The sequence below is a fragment of the Sciurus carolinensis genome, chromosome 2, assembly GCF_902686445.1.
Source record: "Sciurus carolinensis chromosome 2, mSciCar1.2, whole genome shotgun sequence".
NCBI lineage: Eukaryota > Metazoa > Chordata > Mammalia > Rodentia > Sciuridae > Sciurus > Sciurus carolinensis.
This window is the reverse complement of record NC_062214.1, coordinates 191,974,286-191,997,236: the sequence shown is the minus strand read 5'-3', so window position 1 is coordinate 191,997,236 and position 22,951 is coordinate 191,974,286. Positions and strand designations below refer to the sequence as shown.

The following is a 22,951-nucleotide window of genomic DNA, read 5'->3' as shown; positions in this document are numbered from 1 at the left end:
CTGTGGTTAGTGCAGGGGAGTCATGCCATGGAAGGAGAGAGGGCTCTTCATCTAGGTCAGCCTCCATTAAAATCCTGCTCTGCAAGTCTCTTAATCTTGTGAACCTGTTTCCTCATCTATAAAACAAACAGTAAGAAGTAGAGGAAATATACATAAAAGCACCAATGCTCAAAAAAATGATAGTGACGATTATTGTTTTTAAGGAGTAGATTATATTCTTAGATCATGGAAATTTCTCAAAGTCAATTTGTAATTTATTTTTTGTTTGAAGAATCAGAAGGAATTTGTTTTTCTCTTGATAAGAAGCCATTTTCCAAATGAAAATGTGTTTCATTAACTGGATTATTTATCAATTGCAAAATGGTATGAAAATACTATAAGTTATTATTAGTTTATTCAAACTAAGAAGAGGTGAATGAAAAATAAGGTGGGGATATTTAACTTTTTAGAAGGCTGTATAGAGAATAGAGTGAATCAGGAAGAGTATGCTGGAACTTTTGCTTCCAGAAGAAGTAGTGGGCCAAGAATTGGAAGAGGAGAAGGCCATGTGAGCACTGTCTTCTGTACACATGCCTGCGTGGCTTCCACTCATGTCCAGGAGAGGGTGGACTTTGAAACATAGCAGGCATCTGAGGGACACACTGCTTGGTGGTCTTGAGGTCTTTTCCTTTACGTTTATGTGAATTAGACTCTTATGTGAAGGAATTCAAGACTATCAATAAATACTTATCTCAGTGCTTGACATATACTGAAATTTATGGTGTTGAGCTTTTGAAAGAGTATTCATCCTGAATGGTTTGTTTATTTTTTTAAGTTGGATGTCGATGGACAGATAGACTCTATTCATCTATTCCTGTCACCAAGACAGGTACACTTGCTTTTGGATATGTTGGCAGCTATTGCTGGACCAGGCAAGTATAATTCTGCTATTATTACTTTTGATTCTTTGAAACTTTTAAACTGAAATATATAACATACATTTAGGAAAGTTTATTATTTTTGAATATGTGAAATTAAAGCTATATAGTAAATTAACGAAGTATCATGCCCTAAAGAGTTAATTGGGTTGTGTTTTTTGAATTGTGCTACCATGGCACACATAAGCATTCAGAATGTGTCATGTTTTTGTTTCAAAATTGTTCTGACTGATTTCTTTGTGGTAGTACTTCATACAAAGGAGAAAATATAGTTCTCGAACACAGTAAATAGCACATTTGTTAAAATATTTTTAGTAACAGATGAGTTCCAGAGGTAAGATTTTTTGATTCCTGGCTAGTTGCTTACAACTGTTGCTTCGATCTCTGACTAACATTGAATAGTGCTGTTTTTGCACTGACTTATTATGGTCTTAAGTTGCCATTAGTATTGGATAAGTGGGTTTTGGGAGAGAAATGCTTAAATAACTTCAAATTTAATTACTGTTCTGCTTTCCTTTTGTATACTTGTAGAAAATTCTAGCAAAATAGGATTAGCTAATAAAGATAGGAAAAACCGACCTATGCAGCAGGAAGATGAGTATCGAATTCAGATGGAATTAAACCGGTATTATTTGAGGAAAGATTCCCTGTCTGTGGGTGTATCTTCAGAGCAAAGCTTTTATGAGACAGAAACGGCTCGTACACCTTCTAGCCGTGGTAAGCAATTCGATTGACATCAGAATCTTACATTATCATCATAGGTAAAATTAAACATAATTTTGGTTTCTGTGAAAAGATTAGCAATGAAATAAAATATCCATGCCATTAAGAAAATTTTAATTTGTAAGTTGATCTAACTATAGTATTAATAGTGATGAAGCAGCACATGGTTGCTACAGTTTCCTTTTTTTAATTTTGTTTTGTAAATTATTATTATTATTGTTATTACTTTTAGTAAAGTCAGTTTATAAAAGTATAGATGTACACAAAAGATAAATTGGGAATAATTATGATTTTCATATTATGTTCTCACATAATGATGTACAGTGGATTCCTTTCAATAGGAAACTCTTAGACTTATCATCAGTTTTATGTTAGTATCATCATTACCTAGCTGACTTTACATTTAAAGATGTTTTGGAATGTATGAACATGGATAACATAAATAGTAAGAATCAATTTAAGTATGGAATGTTGAACCAAATAAAAAAGCCTACTCAAATTTTGACTGTAACAAACTTCTTTAGCATAAGGGTAAAATAAACTCCAAAAGAAGAAATTGAAACATAAATAGAAGTTTCAATAATGTATTTGATTCTTTTTTTTTCTTTCTTTTTTTTTTTTACAAAAGGAAATAGCTATATACATATGAGATGAGAGATGACAATATATTTATTATTTATGCTGGAGATTGAACCCAGGGTCTTGTGTATGCTGACGCCATTTTAAGATGTAGGTTTTTTTAAACTTCTAAATTGTTATGACACTTAAAAAAAATACACCATGTAAAATACTGTGTTTAATAAACAACAAAACTCCACAAAACCATTCAGTAGGAGAGCATTGGCTTTTGTTGACTTATATTCAATTGAGTTTTTCCAATGCCATTCATACCTTGGATTCAAATGCCCAAATTCACATTCTGGGGCATCACTGTATCTCAAATAATTTAAAAGAAGATTCTATTAATGTATATTAACCTACTTTAAAGACTTGAATTGGTGAAATTATGCCATAAGTGATGAAGTTTAATTCTCCCCAGAAGAAGAAGTTTTCTTTTCCATGGCTGATATGGACATGTCCCATAGTCTCTCTTCTCTTCCACCCCTTGGGGACCCACCAAATATGGATCTGGAGTTATCACTAACTAGTACATACACTAATACCCCAGCAGGATCTCCATTAAGTGCTACTGTGGTAAAGTATTATTTTATTTTTTTATTCTTAAAAAGTTGCTTCTAAAATTTTGCACTTTATTCACATTCTTTAAAAAAATCTTTTATAGCTTCAGCCAACATGGGGAGAGTTCCTTGATCATCATAAAGAACAGCCAGTGAGGGGGTCTGCATTTCCATCCAACCTTGTTCACCCGACATCTTTGCAGAAGGCTGGTAAGTGGAAGACAGTTATTCTGTTTCCACTGGAATTTTTGAAACATTAAAAAATTCTTCTAATCATTCTAGGTTTTTTTTCAACAAAAATAAATAAATGTTAGTTTTATTTATATTTTATTATAAAAAAGTTTTTGGTGGTGGGATTTGAACTCAGAGCCTTGCATATGCTAAGCTTGTATTCTACTTACAACTGTTTGGTTTTTTTTTTTTTTTTGTCCTTTCTTTTGGTCTAGGCCATTTAACAAAGTTTATAAAGAAAATGAATCATTGAACAATTCCCTGTGAAGTGTTTTAGAAAAGGCTCATTCATCATAGCCTTGGTGTACTTAAGTAACTTGGATATTGTTAGTGAAAAGTATCACATAAATTTCATATTATTATTGCAGTTTAGGATCCTAAACTATCTGGTGTGTGTGTGTGTGTGTGTGTGTGTGTGTGTGTGAAGGGTCGGACCCAGAGCCTCACAGTGCCAGGCAAACACTCTACCTTTGAGCTATGTCTCCAGCCTTCTATTTTTCTTTTACTGTTTATCTATTCCTTGAAAGAGAACCTCAAGTTTTTACTCTGCAAATATTGAATTTTTTGTGGTGTTGGAGATGAAGGCTAGGACTTCATGCATATGAGTCCAATGTTCTAGCACTAAGCTATACCCAGACTCTTCTTCTGCAAAATTTAATTGAAATAAACCCAAGCCTTAAAAGAAAATTTGGTGTGCAACTTTCAATTAATTTTGATTTTTCCAATATACTTTTAATAATGAAAAAGCATTATACATTTACTATTTTAATGGACTCCTTTGTACTTCAAGTATCAAGGATACTGAATGTAAGATGCAGCAAGTTAGCAGTTTATTTTAATTATTTAATGTCATTCCAACTATTGTATGGTCACCTTTTTTTTTTTCATCTGTTTTTTAAACCTAACACATGAGTAAATGTTTTATAGTTTTGATATGTGAATTTAAGCATTAAAGTTTATGTATATAAACTTTCAACACATGTATTTCAGCTCTCCCGTCTAGATCTGTTTCAATGGATGAATCCAGGCCTGAACTTATTTTTAGACTAGCTGTTGGAACTTTTTCAGTCTCTGTGCTTCACATTGATCCTTTATCTCCACCGGAAACGTCACAGAACCTCAATCCATTAACACCTATGGCTGTAGCTTTCTTTACTTGTATAGAAAAGATGGATCCAGCAAGATTTTTGACTGATGATTTTAAGTCTTTCCGAACAGTATTTGCAGAAGCTTGCTCACATGATCACCTTAGGTAAACTCTCTCATGTTTATTAATGACCTTTGAGAACCAAATGTGGACTTTTATATTCATCTATCTGTATTTGTTTTAAAAATTTATATTTTATTTGTAAAGGAGTGGAATGGATACTTTTCTTAAAATGCTATGAAGATGTTTAGTATAGAATTTCTCATTCAGGTTATGTGGCATGTAGAACAATGGAGATGATCTGAATTTGCTAAAACACCTCTGTAGTTCCAAGTTTCTTTGATAGTGTTTTGTCATCATCTCTACTGACTGTATTACAACATGAAAATAGTTTTTATTGTTACTGGCTTTAACAACTGACAGTGGTGGCGAGCAAACTAATGAGGAGGGACTGTGCGGTGTTGCATGTTTGCTGGCCAGGAATGGGAAGTCATATGGGTGCTACATTTCCATCTTTTCCTTAAAAAACAAAACCAAACAAACCCAAACTGTCCAAATTACCACTGTACCTTTTATAAATTGAGTCCTAACGGATGAATTGAATTTGTTCCTATTGTTAAAATGAAAATACCGTTTATGACTTAAGTGATATTATTTTGATAAATAATTTAGGCACATATAACTTATTTTTTAGAAAATATGTTGGGGTTTATTTTAACATAGCTTGTAAAGTTTTAAAGTTAATGTGTAAAGTAGTTACGATACCAAAAGATACCTACAGATTAGGACCATGGTATTTGTAATCAAATTGTAGAGATTTTTTTCCCCCAATTTTGACAAGTTTTCCAATATCTATCAAAATACAGCAAAACCCACAGAAATTAGAGGTAAGTTTCATTCAAGTCCCACCAACTAAAGTTTTAACATACTTCATGTTGTTTCTAAATAATTTCAAGGGACTATTTCATGTGTTTTACAGATTTGAAAGATTTTATCCACTGTAGTGTAAATTTTAAATGTAAGAAGGAAGTACAGTGTTCGGAAATGAATATACCCTGGAAGATTTTCCATCAGTTAAACTGATAGCTTTGTCAGGGAATAGAAAATTAGAAGCAGACCTGGTTAATATTCTTAGGAATATTATTATTGCTAACTTGAATTTGTCAGGATAAGTGGGTAATTATTCTGTTATTAACATTTGTTTATTGTTCCCTGACTACTTACGATAAGTCTTTTAATCTAGAAGTATATGGAAGCCCTTAAATGCTACATTTTTTATAATAGATTTATAGGTACTGGCATCAAAGTAGCCTATGAACAAAGACAAAGATCAGCCTCCCGGTATTTTAGTACTGATACATCCATTGGGCAGATGGAGCTTTTGGAGTGTCTGTTTCCAACCGACTGTCATTCTGTTCCTCCTCACTACACAGAGGTAAACAGGGGTCACTTTCTTTGGGTTACACTTTAAATCTGTCTTTTAAGAAATTGTATGATCATAAATAGTTTTCTGAAAAAATACATAGGAAGGCATACAGGAATTCACTCATTTTCATTCTTCAGAAAACTTTTTTTATTGAGCAAATATTGAATGCCTACTATGTGCCAAGTACTGTTCAAGAAGAGCATAAAGTTTTGTGTTTTTCTACCTTAATTTGATTTTTTTCAAATGCAAAAGTATGTTGGCAAAATAATATGTGTTTATATTCAGAGATTTTTCTTGAGTATTAATTTATTTGAATCCTCATCTGCATTCTGCAGATAAGATACTGTCTCAGAAGTTAACTAACTGAAGCCCAGTGTGGTGTACAGGCCTGTAGTCCCAGCAACTCGGGAGACTGAAGCAGGAGGGAGTGCAAGTTCCAGGCTGGTGTGGCCATTTAGTGAGACCCCTAAATAGGGACTTGGCAAGACCTTGTCTTAAGGCATACAGGAATACTGGACTAAGATTTACATTGCCAGTAAGTGGTAAAAAGGAAAAGTAAAGCCAACTTTTCTGACTTCAGATAGCTCTTCCCACCTCTGAATTCATGTGATTAATTATAGCTTAATAGCTAAGATTTAATTTCTTTGTTTTTAAGCTTTTAACGTTCCATTCTAAAGAAGGAACTGATGCCCACCCCCCTGTGTGTCTTCAGCTTCATTATAAGCATTCTGAGAATAGAGGACCCCAGGTAAGAGATCTTTTTGTTTGCGTGCTGCTTGTAAAAATTTTGGATATGTATTCTCTCACAGTTTTAGGGTCTTTGTCTTAATCTTGTAGTTTTATTAGTGATTGTATTAATGCTCCCCACCTTCCTTTTAAGGGCAGTCAAGCAAGACTTAGTTCAGTTCCTCAGAAGGCAGACTTACAAATTAAATTAAATCCAGTATGTTGTGAACTGGATATCAGTATTGTGGACCGGTTAAATTCCTTGCTTCAACCACAGAAACTTACTACAGTAGAGATGATGGCATCTCATATGTATACTTCATATAATAAGCATATCAGTCTGGTAAGTATTCAAAAAGTTGTAAATAATCATAATTTAATTAACTAATAGGCTTATTGAGATAATTTCTGAGCTAAGCATTCTACATAGATTTAATAGCATATATTAAAGTGGTAGTATAAATTGATGCACAGAAAAGGAATTAATAGAAGCCAGGCATGGGGTGTACACCTATAATCTCAGTTACTTGGGAGGCTGAGGCAGAGGGATCACAAGTTTGAGTCAGCCTTGGCAATTTGGTTAGATCCTGTCTTAAAAATAAAGGGTGGGGGAATCCTGGGGATATAGCACAGTGACAGAGCACTCCTAGGTTCAATCATTAATACAAAAAAAAATATTAATGGAAGTTATGGCATTTGAGAGCATTTGGTTGTGTTATTGGACTTAGATTTCCTTTCCTATGTTTATCTGAGTTTCATAAACTAATTGTAACAGTCACAAAATTTGACCTGTTCACACATTAAGTAAACTTCTTGAACCATCAAAAAAGTGTAGCCCATAATATAGGATATACTTTTGAAATCAGGAAAATAATCCCTTGAGCAGCACATTACATCACTTAGATCTGGTATATAGAGTCTTTTCTAAGCAAATCAAGGAAGTCATATTTGCAAGAAATTTATTAGGAATTTTGGGGCTGGAATTTGGGGACTGTAGGAACAGGACCAACATAGACAACTTTAGTTAAAAAGAAAAGGGACAAGATATTCTATATTCCTACTTATTTGTTGTTTCCTTAGTAGTGAGGATTCACGTTGAATCGGCCTTTTTTGTCACCAGTTGCTAGTAATTTATGTTCTTTGGGCTAGTCTCTGTATTTGCTGTTAGTTGTAGATGTATTAGGATGATGGTTTAATATCTTGCATAACTTTTGCCTTGGAGAGAGGGGGATAGTATTGGAAATAGGGGAGAGGGGAGGTTTTTTAAAAATCAATGTCTAGCATATGAAGGGAACTTTCTAGTCTAAGAGTTTAGAGACTGATTCTAGAAATAGAACTGTTACCACCTACAGTGAACTAACTCTTTATTGGTTTTAATACATTTTCAAGAAAAGTTAGAAGTGGACCTTTATGTGAATGGCACATTCTTTGATCTTTTTGTTACAACATGGTTTGGGATATGTGGTACATCTGTTTGTTTTTCATACTCTTAGATTGAATAGGAACTCAGCGTGAGTCATTTAGTCAATGTTTGTTTAGAACCTACGATGTGCCAGGCTCTGGACTTAGTCCTAGAAATAGAGATGAGTCAGAGACTGGTCTTTGTATTTGGCATAATTCATCTGAGTTCACATTGAATTTTTAAAGTAATATGTTGGTAGGTAAATCCTTCAGATTGAATGTTGGATACTATAATGATTTTTAACCATATTTGATTTGTTGACAGGCTAATTTACATCTTTTGTTTTTAGTTTATAATAAAATATGTATATACCTACTGTCTTTGTCTTCTCTTTGGTTTTTATTTTTATTTATTTATTTTTATATCAGGGTATAACTGTTGCCAGTAGTTCTGACTTTTGCCAATAAATATTACATTATAAAATTTCATTACACTAAATTAGTATGGTAGTTAATTTGATTTGAGTGTTAATTGATTACAGTGGGGAAATAATTCTTGTACATATTGAAATATTGAATGCTAATGTGATGTATGTTTATTTACTTAATTTAATATTTTGGCATTTTTTTTTTTGATATTTTGTGTTGTAGCACAAGGCTTTCACTGAAGTATTTCTAGATGATTCACACAATCCTGCAAATTGTCGGGTATCGGTACAAGTTGCTACTCCAGCATTAAATCTTTCTGTTCGTTTCCCAATACCTGATCTTCGGTCAGATCAAGAAAGAGGACCTTGGTTTAAGAAGTCACTTCAGAAGGAGATCCTTCATTTAGCATTCACAGATCTGGAATTTAAGACAGAGTTTGTAGGAGGCTCAACCCCAGAACAAGTTAAATTGGAGCTTACCTTTAGAGAACTAACTGGTAAGATTAAAAGTGCTTTAAGAGACAAGATACAAATAACTGCTGAAGTTTATATGGTAAAAGCATGTGACAACTCCAAAATATAACAGAATTGAAGAACAGTATGTTAGAAACAGGAGCAACAGCTTTCCCCCGAGGTTGTTTGCAAATATGTAATATGTTAGTTTAAAAAAAAAATGACTAAGCATGATGATTTATTCACTTTGTTCAAGTAATGATTTTCTACAAGGGAAAATAAACATGGCCTTTAACCTGCTTTTTTTGTAAACTTACTTGTGGTGGGCTGATACTAGTCAAAATCTTTTGAGTGCCAGTGTTAGGGTAGGTACTGTGCTAAGCACTTCATACACATCATCTTGTTTCCTTTAATCATTGTAATCACCATATGCTTATTTTTTTCCACTTCTTTAAAGTTTGTAGGTGAGGAGATCTGTGCACTTTGAAGGAGGTATCCTTCAGAATCATGTAGTAACTGGCAGGATTAAGATTCAAACCCAAATCTTGACATAATATGAACTTGAATTTTCAACCATTATATGAACTACTTTCTAGTGACTTTTCTTTATAAAATCTGTTTTGAGTTTTTCTGTATTGCTCTTTTTGTCACCTAATGAAAAGCGTCATATAAACTTAGAGTGAACCAGTCTGTGAAGAGCCCTGAAAGGACTTTGAGCCTGTGATTCCTGGACTGCTTGCTGCTGCTTCCACCAACCACCCTCCTTGCTGGGCAGTGACTGCAAAAGTTTCCTTCCCTGTTCTTACTAGTTTTCTGTATCTGTGGAGATATTTAAAATTGATGTTTATCATTTGAGATCTCATTTAGAGTGCCTTTAAATGTTGCCTGATCATCCCTTATTTTCAGCAGTAAGAAATTATTTTGGAGGAAAGCCATTCTTCAGGTATAAAATCAAATGAAAAAGCTTAAACAGTATAGAGTTATTTTGAACAGTAATTTTGAACTGTAATTCTTACAGTGCTTGGTACAAAATTTACATTTTAGAAATGTGCTTATTTTTCTTTGATAGTGGCTCTTAAAGTTATATAGACTTTTATGAAGAAATAATAGTACTCAGTAAGTGGTACTTTCAGTTTACTATAGTTATATATAAGTAATACATAAAATATATAACATTTACTATAAATACACATGGTAATATATTTACTATGTCATGATTATGCACTTATACATCAAATATTGGAACCCAAGCATTTTAGTTTGAATACAAAACAGCATCAAAATTTGGGCTGGGGAGATAGCTCAACTGGTAGAGTGCTTGCCTTGCAAGCACAAGTCCCTGAGTTCGATCCCCAGTACCGCAAAAAAAAAAAAGGAAGAAATTGCATAGAAGTTAATAGTGCATTAAGTTGCAATTTAGAGAAGCTTTGCGCCTCCAAGGAAGAAAGATCTTTTAGCACTTGAGAAGGAGTGCATTCTAGTAAATCAGTCTTACTTTATTAGGGTCATTCCAGGAAGAGAAAGGGGAACCATCTGTTAAATTTTTCCATGTGTCTGGTGGAGTAGATGGAGATACAGCATCGTCAGATGACTTTGACTGGCCACGGTAAGGAAATGTATAGGTATAATGTATTTTCATTCAAAATTAAAATATGTTTGTCCTTTTAACCAACATTTTGGCTCTTAAATTTATGCTAAAAATGGTCAACCTTAATGAGAGAACCCAGAACAAGATGGATAGACAAATGTTGAGCACTATGCTTTGAAATTTGTTAGATACTATGCAAAAAAGGAAGAGGTACAGGTGTTTCTTTGGTTTCTAGTTGCCTAGTTTAATTACAGGGGCAAAATTATCAGTAGCCATTTTAAAAATACTTGAGGTGTACAGAAGAATAAGGCACCATTAGAGTAGTTGTCAAATTAATTTTATAGTCAGTGGTTGCTTTTGCAGTGTTTGTAAAATCTGGGGCACTTTTACCAAAATCCTAATGATTCTTGGGTCCAGCCCAGCCTTAGATTCTGGGATAGGACCTGGGCATCATTTTATTTTAAAAATTACACCAAATGATTCTAATATGCAGCTGTACTTTGAGAACCACTGTTTGTAGAGAGAGAGAGAGAGATAGACACGTTTATTTTGCAATACAAGGAATTATAGACCTTCCTGGTAGTGACCAAAAGTGAGTTACACACCCAGCCCTTTTTTGTGTTTTATTTTGAGACAGGGTCTTGTTAATTTACCCAGTCTGTCCTTGAACTTGAGATCCTCCTGTCTCCATCTTCCAGGTCTCTGGGATTTTAGGTGTGCACCAACATTCCTGGCTCTAAGATTTCTTGGGCAGGAGAAATTATTTATTAAATTGAATTAGCCTATAAATGGACCCGATCATGTTTAAGAGAATTTAGTTGACTTGAAATAATGATCCACTATTGTATTGAAAACTATATATTTGAAGGCTAACAGTAAATTGATTATTTTTGTGCTGTTTTTCTCCTGCCTTTATACCTTTTCCCTGCTATGTTTTAACCTGTTGCATTCTCAGGACAGGCATTATCAATATATGTCTGATAATGAATGTAAGTTTTCATCATAAGAATTGAATCTGCTTCAGTTAAGTAATTTGGAAGCACAATTTACATTTGGATATCCATAAATTAAGAAATGGTTTGTTGGTGTACTAGAACCAAATAGCACCACCTACTTAAGGAAAAACAAAACAAAAAACCCTACATATTGTTTAGGTGGAATAACAACTATTATGGAGATGACTTATCATCATGAGAGTTGATATGGCATTGAAAAAGGACACTAAAAGCTTGTGCTAGTGATGTTCTGTAGAAGATGAGGCAAGGAATGGGATTATACTTGGAAGTCAAAGCTTATTGACTTTTGTAATCAAAGGTTGCATTAATGCAGTGATGGTTAGAGTTTGTAGATCCACAACAGCTGTCACACAAGTGCTTCACTATTGAAATTCCTGGTAGAAAAACTTTGTTCTTGCAGTTCTGAAACTATAATTTACTTTTTAAAATTTGAACCGTTTATAAAACATGAGGTTTCCATTATAGCAGAATAGAATGTGTATGAGAGGATTTGGTTTCATGATAATAACTCAAAATTCTTAGGGAAAATTTTGCTGCCTGTTAATGAAACTTGAAATGATCTTTTTGCCCTCAAAGATCAGTCTATCATGTTGACAGCCTTTATTTGCTTTTTTAATTCTACATTTACAGTATATTTAAGTTTATACTATGCTCATAAGTGGGTTACATTAGACATAGACTTTGTGAAAAAGCCTAATACTATCATTAATCTAATCGATGTTTTTTGGTATTAATATGCACAAAAGTTAAAGTCTTGCTATTTTTACTTAGATCTTATTTTCTAAAAAAATTATCTTTGCCATTAGAATGGTACTGAAAATAAATCCCCCAGCCATGCATTCCATTTTGGAGAGAATAGCAGCTGAAGAGGAGGAGGAGAATGATGGTCACTACCAGGAAGAGGAGGAAGGAGGTGCTCATTCTCTGAAAGATGTCTGTGACCTAAGGAGACCAGCCCCATCTCCTTTTTCTTCTCGTAGAGTCATGTTTGAAAATGAACAGGTAAAACAAAAACGTGAGCAAGCAAGATAGAAATATTATCTTTAGTCATGTATAATGATTTAAATTATTATTTTTTTTTGGTTGATGCTGGGGATTGAACCCAGGGCCTTGTGCTTGCAAGGCAAGCACTCTACCAAATGAGCTATATCCCCAGCCCTAAATTATTTTTTTAAAAAATACTTTGAATGCTTTTTTGAACTAGGTTTTTAACTCCAAGATTGTTGTTTTTCTTTCTCCCCTGTTATGTTTATTGCTCATATACTAAATGCTATGATAGTTACGGAGATGTTACAACTATTTTAAACAAAAAATGGTTATTTGAAGCTTTTTTGCATGTGTGTGAAACTTTTATGTTTCAGATGGTGATGCCAGGAGACCCTGTAGAAATGGTAGAGTTTCAGGATAAAGCAATCAGCAATTCTCACTATGTGCTGGAACTTACGTTACCTAATATTCATGTAACACTACCTAATAAGAGCTTTTATGAGAGACTTTATAATAGGTGAGTTTAAAAACATGTTGAGTTGGATCCTTGGAATCAGACTCTCTGCCTAACTGCCTCCCTGCCTCCTCGTCTCCCTGTTGCTCCCCTTTCCCTTTTCTTTCCTTTAGTATTGTCTACCATCTCAGTGTACTTTGTATGATGTTGATGGTGACTGTAGAACTGTCACCATTGTGACGTGCTTTCATCATAGCTGATTTTCCCAGTCTGTGCATCTGGTGCCTAGGCTGCTGGTGTGTGAGGTACTGATTCACTCAGCCCTCAGGCTGACTGGTTGCCCCTGTCAGCTTACTGCAGATGCTGAGCAAATGCTATTTTTTTCTATATGTGCAGTGACATGAAAAGTCTTAAGAGAAAACTTGTGTCAAGAGACAGTGGATATTGAGATAAAATCAGAATTCTGAAGCCTGTCTTTTCAGAATTCAAAAAGACATTTTGTTTGAATTTTGAGCAATTTATGCACTTGTGTACAATTTAAATTTATTGTATTTAAATGCCCCTCAACATATATACCAGGAAAATATGTTGAAATAAATGGAATTCTAGGTTACCAACTCGAATGACTTTGAACAATTTGCCCAGCTTTCATAAGCCTCAGTTTCTCCATCTGTGAAGTGGTGATGATATTAGTGCCTGCTTGACTCAAAGACTGTGTGGGGTTTAAGTGATGTAATACTTGGAAAGTTCTGAGAACAGTGTCAGATATGGTAAGCACTTAGTAGTGGTTTGTTATAATTCCAACCCACAGGAGGGCTTTCTTGTATAATATAACTGAAAGATGGTCTTGTGATTCTTGAAAAAGAAGCTCTTGGTGCTTGTCATCAGTAGCTTCCCACATGTTCCAAACAAATTACTGTGATTTCCATGAATCTTCAGAAGCTCCCAGTTGTTACTGCTGTAGGTTTACTTGCTATCAGATATCCCTGGGCCTTTATTCCTTAACAGAGAATAATCAACTCTAGGTCCTTTTACTGATTGTCATTAGATGTTGTCTTAGAATAGAATCACACAGTTAGTCCCAGGAAGGATCCGCACTATTTCATTGGTCTTGACGGTGAGGTTCACAGGACAGCCCACAGTAATATAGGAACCAAAGGTTAGCCCTCAGTTTAATTTTGAAAACAACTCAATGGACACAGTGGCACATGCCTATAATCCCAGCTGCTTGGGAGGCTGAGACAGGAGGATTACAAGTTCTAGGCTAGCCTGGGAAACTTAGCAAAACCTTTTCTCACAATAAAATAAAAAAGGGGCTAGGTTTGTAGCTCAGTGGTAAAGAACTTGCCTAACATGCACAAGGCCCCGAGTTCAATCCCTGGTACACCCCTCTTTCCATATACACACAAAAACTACTTTTCAAATTTGTAGTTTTTGTATTTGTTTTGTAATACATATTAGAAATAGCAGCACATGGTTGGGATTGTGGCTTAGTGGTAGAGCGCTTGACTAACATGTGAGGCCCTGGGTTTGATCCTCAGCACTATATTAAAAAGATGAATAAAATGTAGGTATCATGTCCACCTACAACCAAAAAAACATTTAAAAAAATAGCACACAATTTACAAATTCATGTTAGAGGGGAAGTTTGATTACACATCTGAAGTTTGGAAACCACTGATCTCTAGACTCCTCCCTTTAGATGTAATTGAGGGGTATTTGCTTATTGTGGACAAAAGCACAGGACTGAGACTGAGAGTCATGAACAACTTGTTTAAGGCTCACTGGGAAGACAGAGGACTTGACCCTGGCTTTTCTGCATTGATTGAGCAGATTGTTGGTTAAACCAGGAGATGAAGAATAGTAATGCATACTGTAAAAATGCAATTCATAAATGTATAGTCATTTACTACTTTTTGAGATGGAGTGTCACTAGGTTGCTCAGGATGACTCGGAATTCCTGGGCTCAAGTGATCCTCTTACATTGACCTTCCAGTTAACTGAGACAACAGGCGTGGGCCACTGTGTGTGGCTCTTGTTTCTTTTTGAAATATAGAATAAGGCTTTTTTTTTTTAACATGAGTCACTGATTACAATTCCACCTTGTCTTTTTTTGCATAAAGTATACTCAGAAGGCACTATGTACAGTTTTTATTTCCATTTGCGTGTGTGTGTTGTACTGGGCATTGAATCTGGGGTGCTCTATCACTGAGCTCCATCCCTAGCCCATTTTTAAAAAATCTTATTTTTTTAGACAGGGTCTTAATAAGTTGTCCAGACTGGCCTTGAACTTGTGATCATCCTGCCTCAGGCTCCAGAGTAGCTGGGATAATAGCTGTATGTCACTGTACCCACCTAGTTCGCCTTTCTTTAGAGTGGAAAAAAAGAATATTTTCAAGGTCAACTAAGTGCAGAATCCTTATAGATTTTTTTTTTTTAAGATTTTTTACTCTAAAGTGGGTACTTGAAATTAATCACTTAGCATGTAGTAATAAACTGTGTTTATGGTAACAAATATAAATAGATTCGAGGCTAGATGCATTTGACCCTTGCTGAATATATGCAATATGTAACTTCACTGATGACAGCATCAGTGAAGGTTGACTGCTTAAGTCAAAGAAATGGAGCCTCTGTTAATCAGGGTTGTGAATTAAGTGGGGCTGCAAAGGAGAGTGTCTGTTCTATCTTATTCTGCCTACTCTCTCTCAGGTCCCTGGAATCACATGAATGCTGAAGTGCCCCTTCTCTCTGTGGATCATATAATTTGCCCCTTAGTTGTCTTCATATTTTCCTTTTTTTAAAATATATTTTTAGTTGTAGATGGACATAGTATCTTCCTTTATTCATTTATTTATTTAATGTGCTGGGGATCAAACCCAGTGCCCCACACATGTGAGGCAAGCGCTCTACCACTAAGCCCCAGCCCCAGTCCTGTCTTTGTATTTTCAAACTACTATAATTTAAAACTTTTCAACTATTCTCAGACTAATGCAATTGCAAGTACAATGCAAAACGCTTCTTCTTCCCTCATCATTTGAAAGTAAGTTGTTGACTGATTCCCCTTTAGCCTTGTGTGCATACTTAAGTATAAATTTCCTACAAACGAGGACATTTTACGTGACGTAACTTGGGCACCTGAACCAGGAAGTTGATATATACATCCTGCCATCTATTTTCATCAAGTTTACTAAATGTTTCAATATTTTTCTATTTTTTTATAAAGAAATTTATTTGAGCAGGGATTATAATGAATACTCAACTCTGCCTTTATTTCATTCATTTAAAATATTGTTTTATTCCTTTTGGGCCTTGGTTAACTGACTTTTTGAAGATAGTTTCAGTTACAGTATTTTTTTCTATGCAAAAAAATCCTCTGAATAGAATATAAAAAAGAATTATAACTGGTTTAATTAAATCAAAATTGAGTGTTATGTTTCAGGCTGATAGATACAGAATAATAGTGGTTATGTCCTTAATTATCTTAAGCATTGTTTTCTTTCTTGACATCATTCCATGTTTTATAGTATTAATGGTGTCAAGACTGTTTAGATCCAAATATAAACAAGGAAAACAGTAAAATAATACACAGCTTACATGTTTAGATCTTATGCCATGCACAAACTCCAGGTTTTTTAAAAAAAATAATAGTTTCTCTGTATCCTATCAAGAGAAGAGAATACTTGTAAACAGTAAGGTAAAGGAAGAGCATTTCCTAGGAAAATTCTTCATTTTATATTGTCATCATTCGTAGGCATAGGAGTTCAGACCAAAATTTGGATTTATAACCCTTTGTTATTTTTTGTCCTGTAATATGCTCCAAAAGCAGCAAGCCACATTTGTACACAGCGTTTTGGGGCATAGCTGTCAGTGTCTGAGATGTGACATCCTTCTCTCCTGTATCCCTGGTGTCTTTAACAGTGGGGAAAGAGTCACAGTGCTCAGTACTGCTTTATACTTCTAGGACTCACAAGCTCAACCATTGGTCTGGAAAGAGACTTCTCACTTGAAGCAGGCAGGGCCATCTCATCACTTGGCACCTTGCTTGGTGTTCATGCTGGGCTTTATGATGAGTCTGTGCTTTGGCAGTCCTTCCACGTGAGACACCTAGTTGTCCTTTCCTCCTCAGCTGTTGCTGCCTGCTGCACGATGCCTCTGTTCAAGGCACAGGTAGAGATGCTTAGATGCAAGTCTCTCTGAGGGCAGGACTGGCAGTCTAGGGTAGGGAGAGTGTGAGGTGTTGGGATTGAAGTAGCTATGTGTGGAGAATGTGCTGTGGGTCCAGATCTCACATAAGCCTTCCTGGAGAAATTTGTTAAGTTTGAGTTTTCTTGAAAGCTTAGAGAGTGGGTGAGGTGTGGATACTAGGACAGAAGGGCATCTGAGTAATGACAAGTATTTCTTTGAAAAGGTAGGATACGAGGGTAGCCCAGCTGTGACCCCATGGGTCAGTATTTGATTGGACTCTTGTAGCTAGTCGGTAGTGTTTTCCTCTCCTCCCTGATACATGCATTCTTCATTTCATATGTTCTTTCTCGTGAAGCCATGCTTTCCTTTGGAAAAAAATTATATATATATATACATATATATATATAAATAAATAAGTAAAAATCGGGAACTGGAAGAAATGTGGCCCCTTGTTCCAGTTCTTCCACTAAGTGGCTATGTGACGTTGCAGGTCACATACCCTGAGTGAGGTGAGAATAACAGTTCTCCCTGGCTGCTGCTCCCCAGGATAGATGGGGTCAAAGGAGACTGCACAAGTGGGTAGTTTACAGAGTGCTCTCATGTGGAAACCGTTTTCATTTTGTTGTTTGTGGGCTTTTATTTTCATTTAGCTTCCATCCTTAAAATACACTTAAATGTATGAGTTTGTAATTTGAGTCTGTTAACACAGGTAAGCTAAGCACCTAACTAGTTAGGTGTCTGCCGTGTAAATTCCTTTCTCACTGTCCTGTATGTAACCCTAGCAGTCGTTTTTCCATCAAACAGAATTGTTTTAAAAATTCTTTAATAGGATCTAATTTCCATTTCACCATTTTAAAAATTATTGATCATGTGATCTCCTAAAGGAATATTCTTTAGTTTGTCTTCCATTAAATTAGGAGTTTTATATTTATTTTTCAACGTTTGTCTTTATAGGATCTTTAATGACTTGCTACTGTGGGAGCCAACAGCTCCTTCACCAGTGGAGACATTTGAAAATATTTCCTACGGTATTGGGCTTTCAGTGGCCAGTCAACTGATTAACACTTTCAACAAAGATAGTTTTAGTCCATTTAAATCTACAGTTCACTATGGTAATATATTTTAAATTTGTTCAGAATTAAAATACCTATTTATAATAAAGTGGTAGCTTTTAGATGGTGGATTTAAAATGTTTTTGTGTTTCTATTTGTATTGTTTTGTAACTTCTTTAGTAATTTATAAGAACATTTTCCCATTTCTGATCTCTATATTGAATATCATTATCACTTGAATATATTTTCTTTAGAGGAGTACTATGCACATTGAAGTTCAGGGTTAAATAGAAAAACATAGAAGGTACTATTTTATTTCAATTTTATTTTCTTTGTAAAAAAAATCAGGTTATAAACACAATGTTTTCATGATAATAAATTTTTAAGTTGCTATTTTATTTTAATAAGCCGTCTGAACCATGTAATCGTATTTTTTCCCCCTCATAGATGAAGAAAGTGGATCTGAAGAAGAGACTTTGCAATATTTTTCTACTGTTGATCCCAACTATCGTTCCCGTAGGAAAAAAAAATTAGACTCTCAGAACAAGAACTCTCAGAGTTTTCTCTCAGTTCTTCTGAATATTAATCATGGATTAATGGCAGTGTTCACAGATGTAAAGGTATGGTTTACAAATCCAAAGTGTTTTTTGAGAAGTATCTTATTTTAAAGAAATCTAATATGATGTGTATCCAGTGATTGAGATGGGTTGAAATTGCTTCAGTGACTGAGGATTCTAGTGTTCTTAGTCATACCATGGTGACAACACTTTTTGGAATTTAGCTTTCATTGCTGACCAAACTTTGGCTCTTCTTTTGAAAAACAGGTGCTAATTCTACTCCCAAGAATGGTAACCAATAATTTGTCCATTTTAAGAGAGGGTGAAGATTAGAAAGTAGGCAGAAGGGGTCTTACCTAGTAGCACTTAAATCATTCAGGTGTTAGTACCACAATATGTAATGGTTCAAGAATTAGACTTCTTTACTGCAGTGTGGGAGATTTTCCTGAGTTGAATTAAGAAAGAGTATACTGAGGGACAATCTATCTTCTCCACATTTAAATATTGACTTTTAGGAGTGGAGAATGTACTCAGTGGTAAGCATGTGCCTAACGTGTGAGGTCATGGGTTTGCTCTCCAGCACTGAAATAAAATAATAGCTTCTGTGCTTTTTTGATCTTTTTTATTAGCAAGATAATGGAGACCTACTGGAAAACAAGCATGGTGAATTTTGGTTAGAGTTCAATAATGGTTCATTATTTTGCGTGACAAAGTACGAAGGTTTTGATGACAAGCACTACATTTGCCTTCATTCTAGCAGTTTCAGTCTGTATCACAAAGGTAGGACAAATGTGTGTTTTGTTCATTTCTGTTTGGACATGTTTAAATTTCTCCATTAAAAGAAAATCAGTTGAGAAATAAAACTTTGATAGTGGAAATTATTTTCTGTGTGGGATTCAGATTTCAATGTCAAAGTAATACTGTCAATTAGAAGGTTTTTTTTAAACTTTATTAAGATATAATTAACATACCATACAGTTCATTTAAAGTGCACATTTCAGTGATTTTTAGGATTTCACAGAGTTTTGTAGTCATCACCAGAGTAAGTTTTTGGAAGATTTTCATCACCCTAAATAGAAATTCTAGCTGGGTGTGGTGGCGCATGCCTGTAATTCTAGAGACTTGGCAGGCTGAGCCAGGAGGATTGCAAGTTGGAGGCCAACTTTAGCAACTTAGAGAGACCCTGTCTCAAAATAAAAAGGTATGGGGATATAAGTCAGTGGCAAAGCACTCCTGGTTCAATTCTTAGTACCAAAAAAAAAAAAAAAAAAAAAAAAACAAAAATTCCATACGCTTATGACCCTCCATCTTTACCTCCCTGAAAAAAAGTTAATATATTCTCTCTGTATAAATTTGCATATTCTGAAAGTTTCATATGAATAGAACCATAAAATATGTAGTCTTTTTTCATTTGACATGATGTTTTCAAGGTTTATCTAAATCATATCACTTCTTCAGACCTTTTTATTGCTGAATAATATTCCATTGTATGAGTATATCACATCTTATCTGTTCATCAGTTGATAGGACTTTATATTCTTTATTTCCTTTCAGTTTCAGATGAAAATGCTTACCACTTTTCGAGCAGTGTCCTGTGAATAGACATGAGCTACTTGCATATTTTCGATGTTTGACATTTTTCCATTTATACTTTCTTAGCATTTTTTGAATCTATATTTTTATTTTTTTAATTGTTTTTAGTTGTGCACTGCCAGTCATACCAATATTAGCAAAGAGCAGTGGATTATTAATGCCAAGCTTGTGGTTGCGGTACTGCCAGGATTGTTATCTTCTCTGGAAGTGGAAGTACAGGTTGAGCATCTCTAATCTGAGATGCTCCAAAGTCTGAAATTGTTTTAGTGCTGACATGACATCAAAAGTAGAAGATTCTACACCTGAACTTGTGATGGGTCATAGTCAAAATACAGGCAGACTAAAAATGTATAAAATTGCTTTCAGGCTGTGTGTTAGAGGTGTAAATGAATTTCACATTTAGGCTTTGATCCCCTCCCCATTAGGTATAATGAACATATTAATATTACATGATGATCTCATTAGGTATATGCAAGTATTCCAAAATCCAAAAAGATCTGAACTCCAAAACACTTCAGGTACTAGGCATTTCAGATAAGGGATACTGGCTGTACGGTTTTTATTTTGAATTATAGGAGTCAAATAGTTATGAAATAATTAACTTTGTAATGATTTTGTTAATATTTTCACCTCAATGTGGATCTAGGAATAGTAGATGGAGCAGTTCTTCCTATGGAAACACGACTTCCCTGTTCAACTCGCCCGCATTGGTTGGAACCTACTATTTACTCTTCTGAAGAAGACGGCCTCAGTAGAGCTGCTTCAGATGGTGTTGGAGGAGACAATTTGAATATGCTCTCCATTGCAGTTAAAATACTGTCGGATAAATCAGAGTCTAATACAAAGGTGTGTGTTTTTTGCTTTTATACCATTGAATACTTGCTGTTGATTTCATTACAAAGAATGATTACTTAAAAGGCAACACATTTATTTTCTTTGAAAAGCTTTTGCACTATAGTAGGATTCTATGGGCAGTACATGTGATTCTTTGTATTGTTCTGTATAGGAATTTCTCATTGCTGTCGGACTGAAAGGAGCCACACTCCAGCACAGAATGCTTCCTTCTGGGCTTAGCTGGCATGAGCAGGTAAGAGAGCTATTATGACATATAGTGCACATATGGAACAGTTAACAAGAGAAACATGCTGCTCAGTGGTTATCATGAAGCAGACAGTATGAAATGGAATGTCAACAGCTGGGTCTGGTGATGCGTGCCTTTAAACTCAGCTTCTCAGAGCTGAGTCAGGAGAGTTTTGGTGAGAGGACCTGATTTTTAGACTGAGCTAGAGATAAATAATTAAGGAAAGAGAATTTCCTTCAAGAATGAGTTGTACAGAAAACCAGACCCCGACCTCCTGCCCCACTACAGTGGGTTATTTAGGAAACACAGTTTTAAAGTGGTCTTGTGCAAACTTTATTCTTTCAAGAATTGCTTCAAAGCAAAATAATGTGAAATTTTATTTGTACTTTGTTGTTAATTTCATAAGATGTGATTTTCTGAGGTTTCCATAGCTATACAGTTGTTGGGCCTCTTCATTTTAAATTCTGATGTTTCAAGTACTTTAAAAGTATTTTTAGTTGTATGTATTTAAGAAGTATAGCATGATGTTTTGATGTGTGTGTGTATAGAGAGATCTATATCTGTATATCTTTCTATCACTTCTATAATTTACAGCAAAAAATCCATGTAAATCTCTTATCTGAAATGCCTAGAACCAGAAGTGTTTTGGAGTTGGATTTCTTTTGGAGTTTGGAATATTTGCATATGCTTAATGAAATTATCTTGGGGAGGGGACCAAAGCCTAAACATGGAATTCTTCCATACTAGCAGAATGTCAATTCTGTAAAATTTACATTTTATATACATACATAAATGTACATACATATATATATACACATACACACACACACACACACACACACATATATATATATATTGAATTGCTTACTGTGGTCAAATTAACAAATCTGTCATCTTCCATAATTACCTCTGTGTGTGTGTATGTGTGCCCTTGCACATGTACAAGTAATTTATGAAATGAATTCTTTCACAATGATATTTTTCATTTAGCATTATGAATTTCAATGTGAATGCTTTTTCTGTGAGATACTTTGTTTTATGTTATTAAGCATATTATATCAAAATCTTTATTCCTTCTAAAGCAGGGTATTTTATATTTTTGTGATTATAGATTTTATACTTCTTGAATATTGCTGATGAACCTGTTTTGGGGTATAATCCTCCAACTTCATTTACAACTTTTCATGTTCACCTTTGGAGCTGTGCACTTGATTACAGGTAAATTCACAAATGGAACAAAATAAAATTTTATTTAAGATGTGTATTAAGTTTTGAAAAATACATAATTCATTGAGTTAAGGTTATTTTTTTGTTATTGGTATGAGGAATTGAACCAAGGCGTGCTTTATCACTGAGCCATAACCCCCAGCCCTTTTGTTTTTGGATAGGACCTTGCTAAGTTGCTGAGGATGGCCTACAACTTGTGACCCTCCTACCTCAGCCTCCCATGTCCCTAGGATTGTAGGTGTGCACCACCACACCTACCTGAAAACATTTTTTAAAGAGAGTTTCTGTTGTTGCACTAAGTTGACATTCTGTTACTTCTTTTTAGGCCCCTTTATTTGCCAATCCGATCTCTCCTTACAGTTGAAGCGTTCAGCATTTCTAGTAGTGTTGCATTGGATAAATCGTCTTCTACTCTCAGGTACCTGCGTGAACTTCATTGTCTACTGAACCTGGCTGTTCAGAACATGTTAGCTGATGTTTACCTCACCCATTTTATCCATCTTTTGTTAAAATCAGCATCCTACTAGTAGTCATATCCTTCTGTCTAACTTACTCAAGTTTTCTTTCTTAAGTGACTGACC

The 22,951-nt window shown here is 34.8% G+C and overlaps 1 protein-coding gene across 6 annotated transcripts in view; it reads left to right on the top strand.

Moving 5' to 3' along the window:
* The window catches only part of Atg2b (autophagy related 2B), a 68,995-nt gene that overhangs the window by 17,478 nt on the left and 28,566 nt on the right, over positions 1 to 22,951 (top strand). For 5 of the 6 annotated variants that reach the window (XR_007106604.1, XR_007106605.1, XM_047537216.1 and 2 more), the window contains exons 7-25: positions 815 to 911; positions 1,449 to 1,634; positions 2,680 to 2,834; positions 2,923 to 3,028; positions 4,040 to 4,301; positions 5,481 to 5,631; positions 6,278 to 6,370; positions 6,503 to 6,691; positions 8,401 to 8,674; positions 10,134 to 10,236; positions 12,041 to 12,236; positions 12,596 to 12,738; positions 17,815 to 17,972; positions 18,360 to 18,532; positions 19,099 to 19,249; positions 20,709 to 20,908; positions 21,069 to 21,149; positions 22,255 to 22,361; positions 22,696 to 22,788. Coding sequence is in view for 4 of the 6 variants with exons in the window: in XM_047537216.1 (XP_047393172.1) it covers positions 815 to 911; positions 1,449 to 1,634; positions 2,680 to 2,834; positions 2,923 to 3,028; positions 4,040 to 4,301; positions 5,481 to 5,631; positions 6,278 to 6,370; positions 6,503 to 6,691; positions 8,401 to 8,674; positions 10,134 to 10,236; positions 12,041 to 12,236; positions 12,596 to 12,738; positions 17,815 to 17,972; positions 18,360 to 18,532; positions 19,099 to 19,249; positions 20,709 to 20,908; positions 21,069 to 21,149; positions 22,255 to 22,361; positions 22,696 to 22,788 (2,918 nt within the window). In the remaining 2 variants the exon portion in view is untranslated. The remainder of the gene's footprint in view (positions 1 to 814; positions 912 to 1,448; positions 1,635 to 2,679; positions 2,835 to 2,922; positions 3,029 to 4,039; positions 4,302 to 5,480; positions 5,632 to 6,277; positions 6,371 to 6,502; positions 6,692 to 8,400; positions 8,675 to 10,133; positions 10,237 to 12,040; positions 12,237 to 12,595; positions 12,739 to 17,814; positions 17,973 to 18,359; positions 18,533 to 19,098; positions 19,250 to 20,708; positions 20,909 to 21,068; positions 21,150 to 22,254; positions 22,362 to 22,695; positions 22,789 to 22,951) is intronic. The other variant, XM_047537219.1, reaches the window with a different exon arrangement.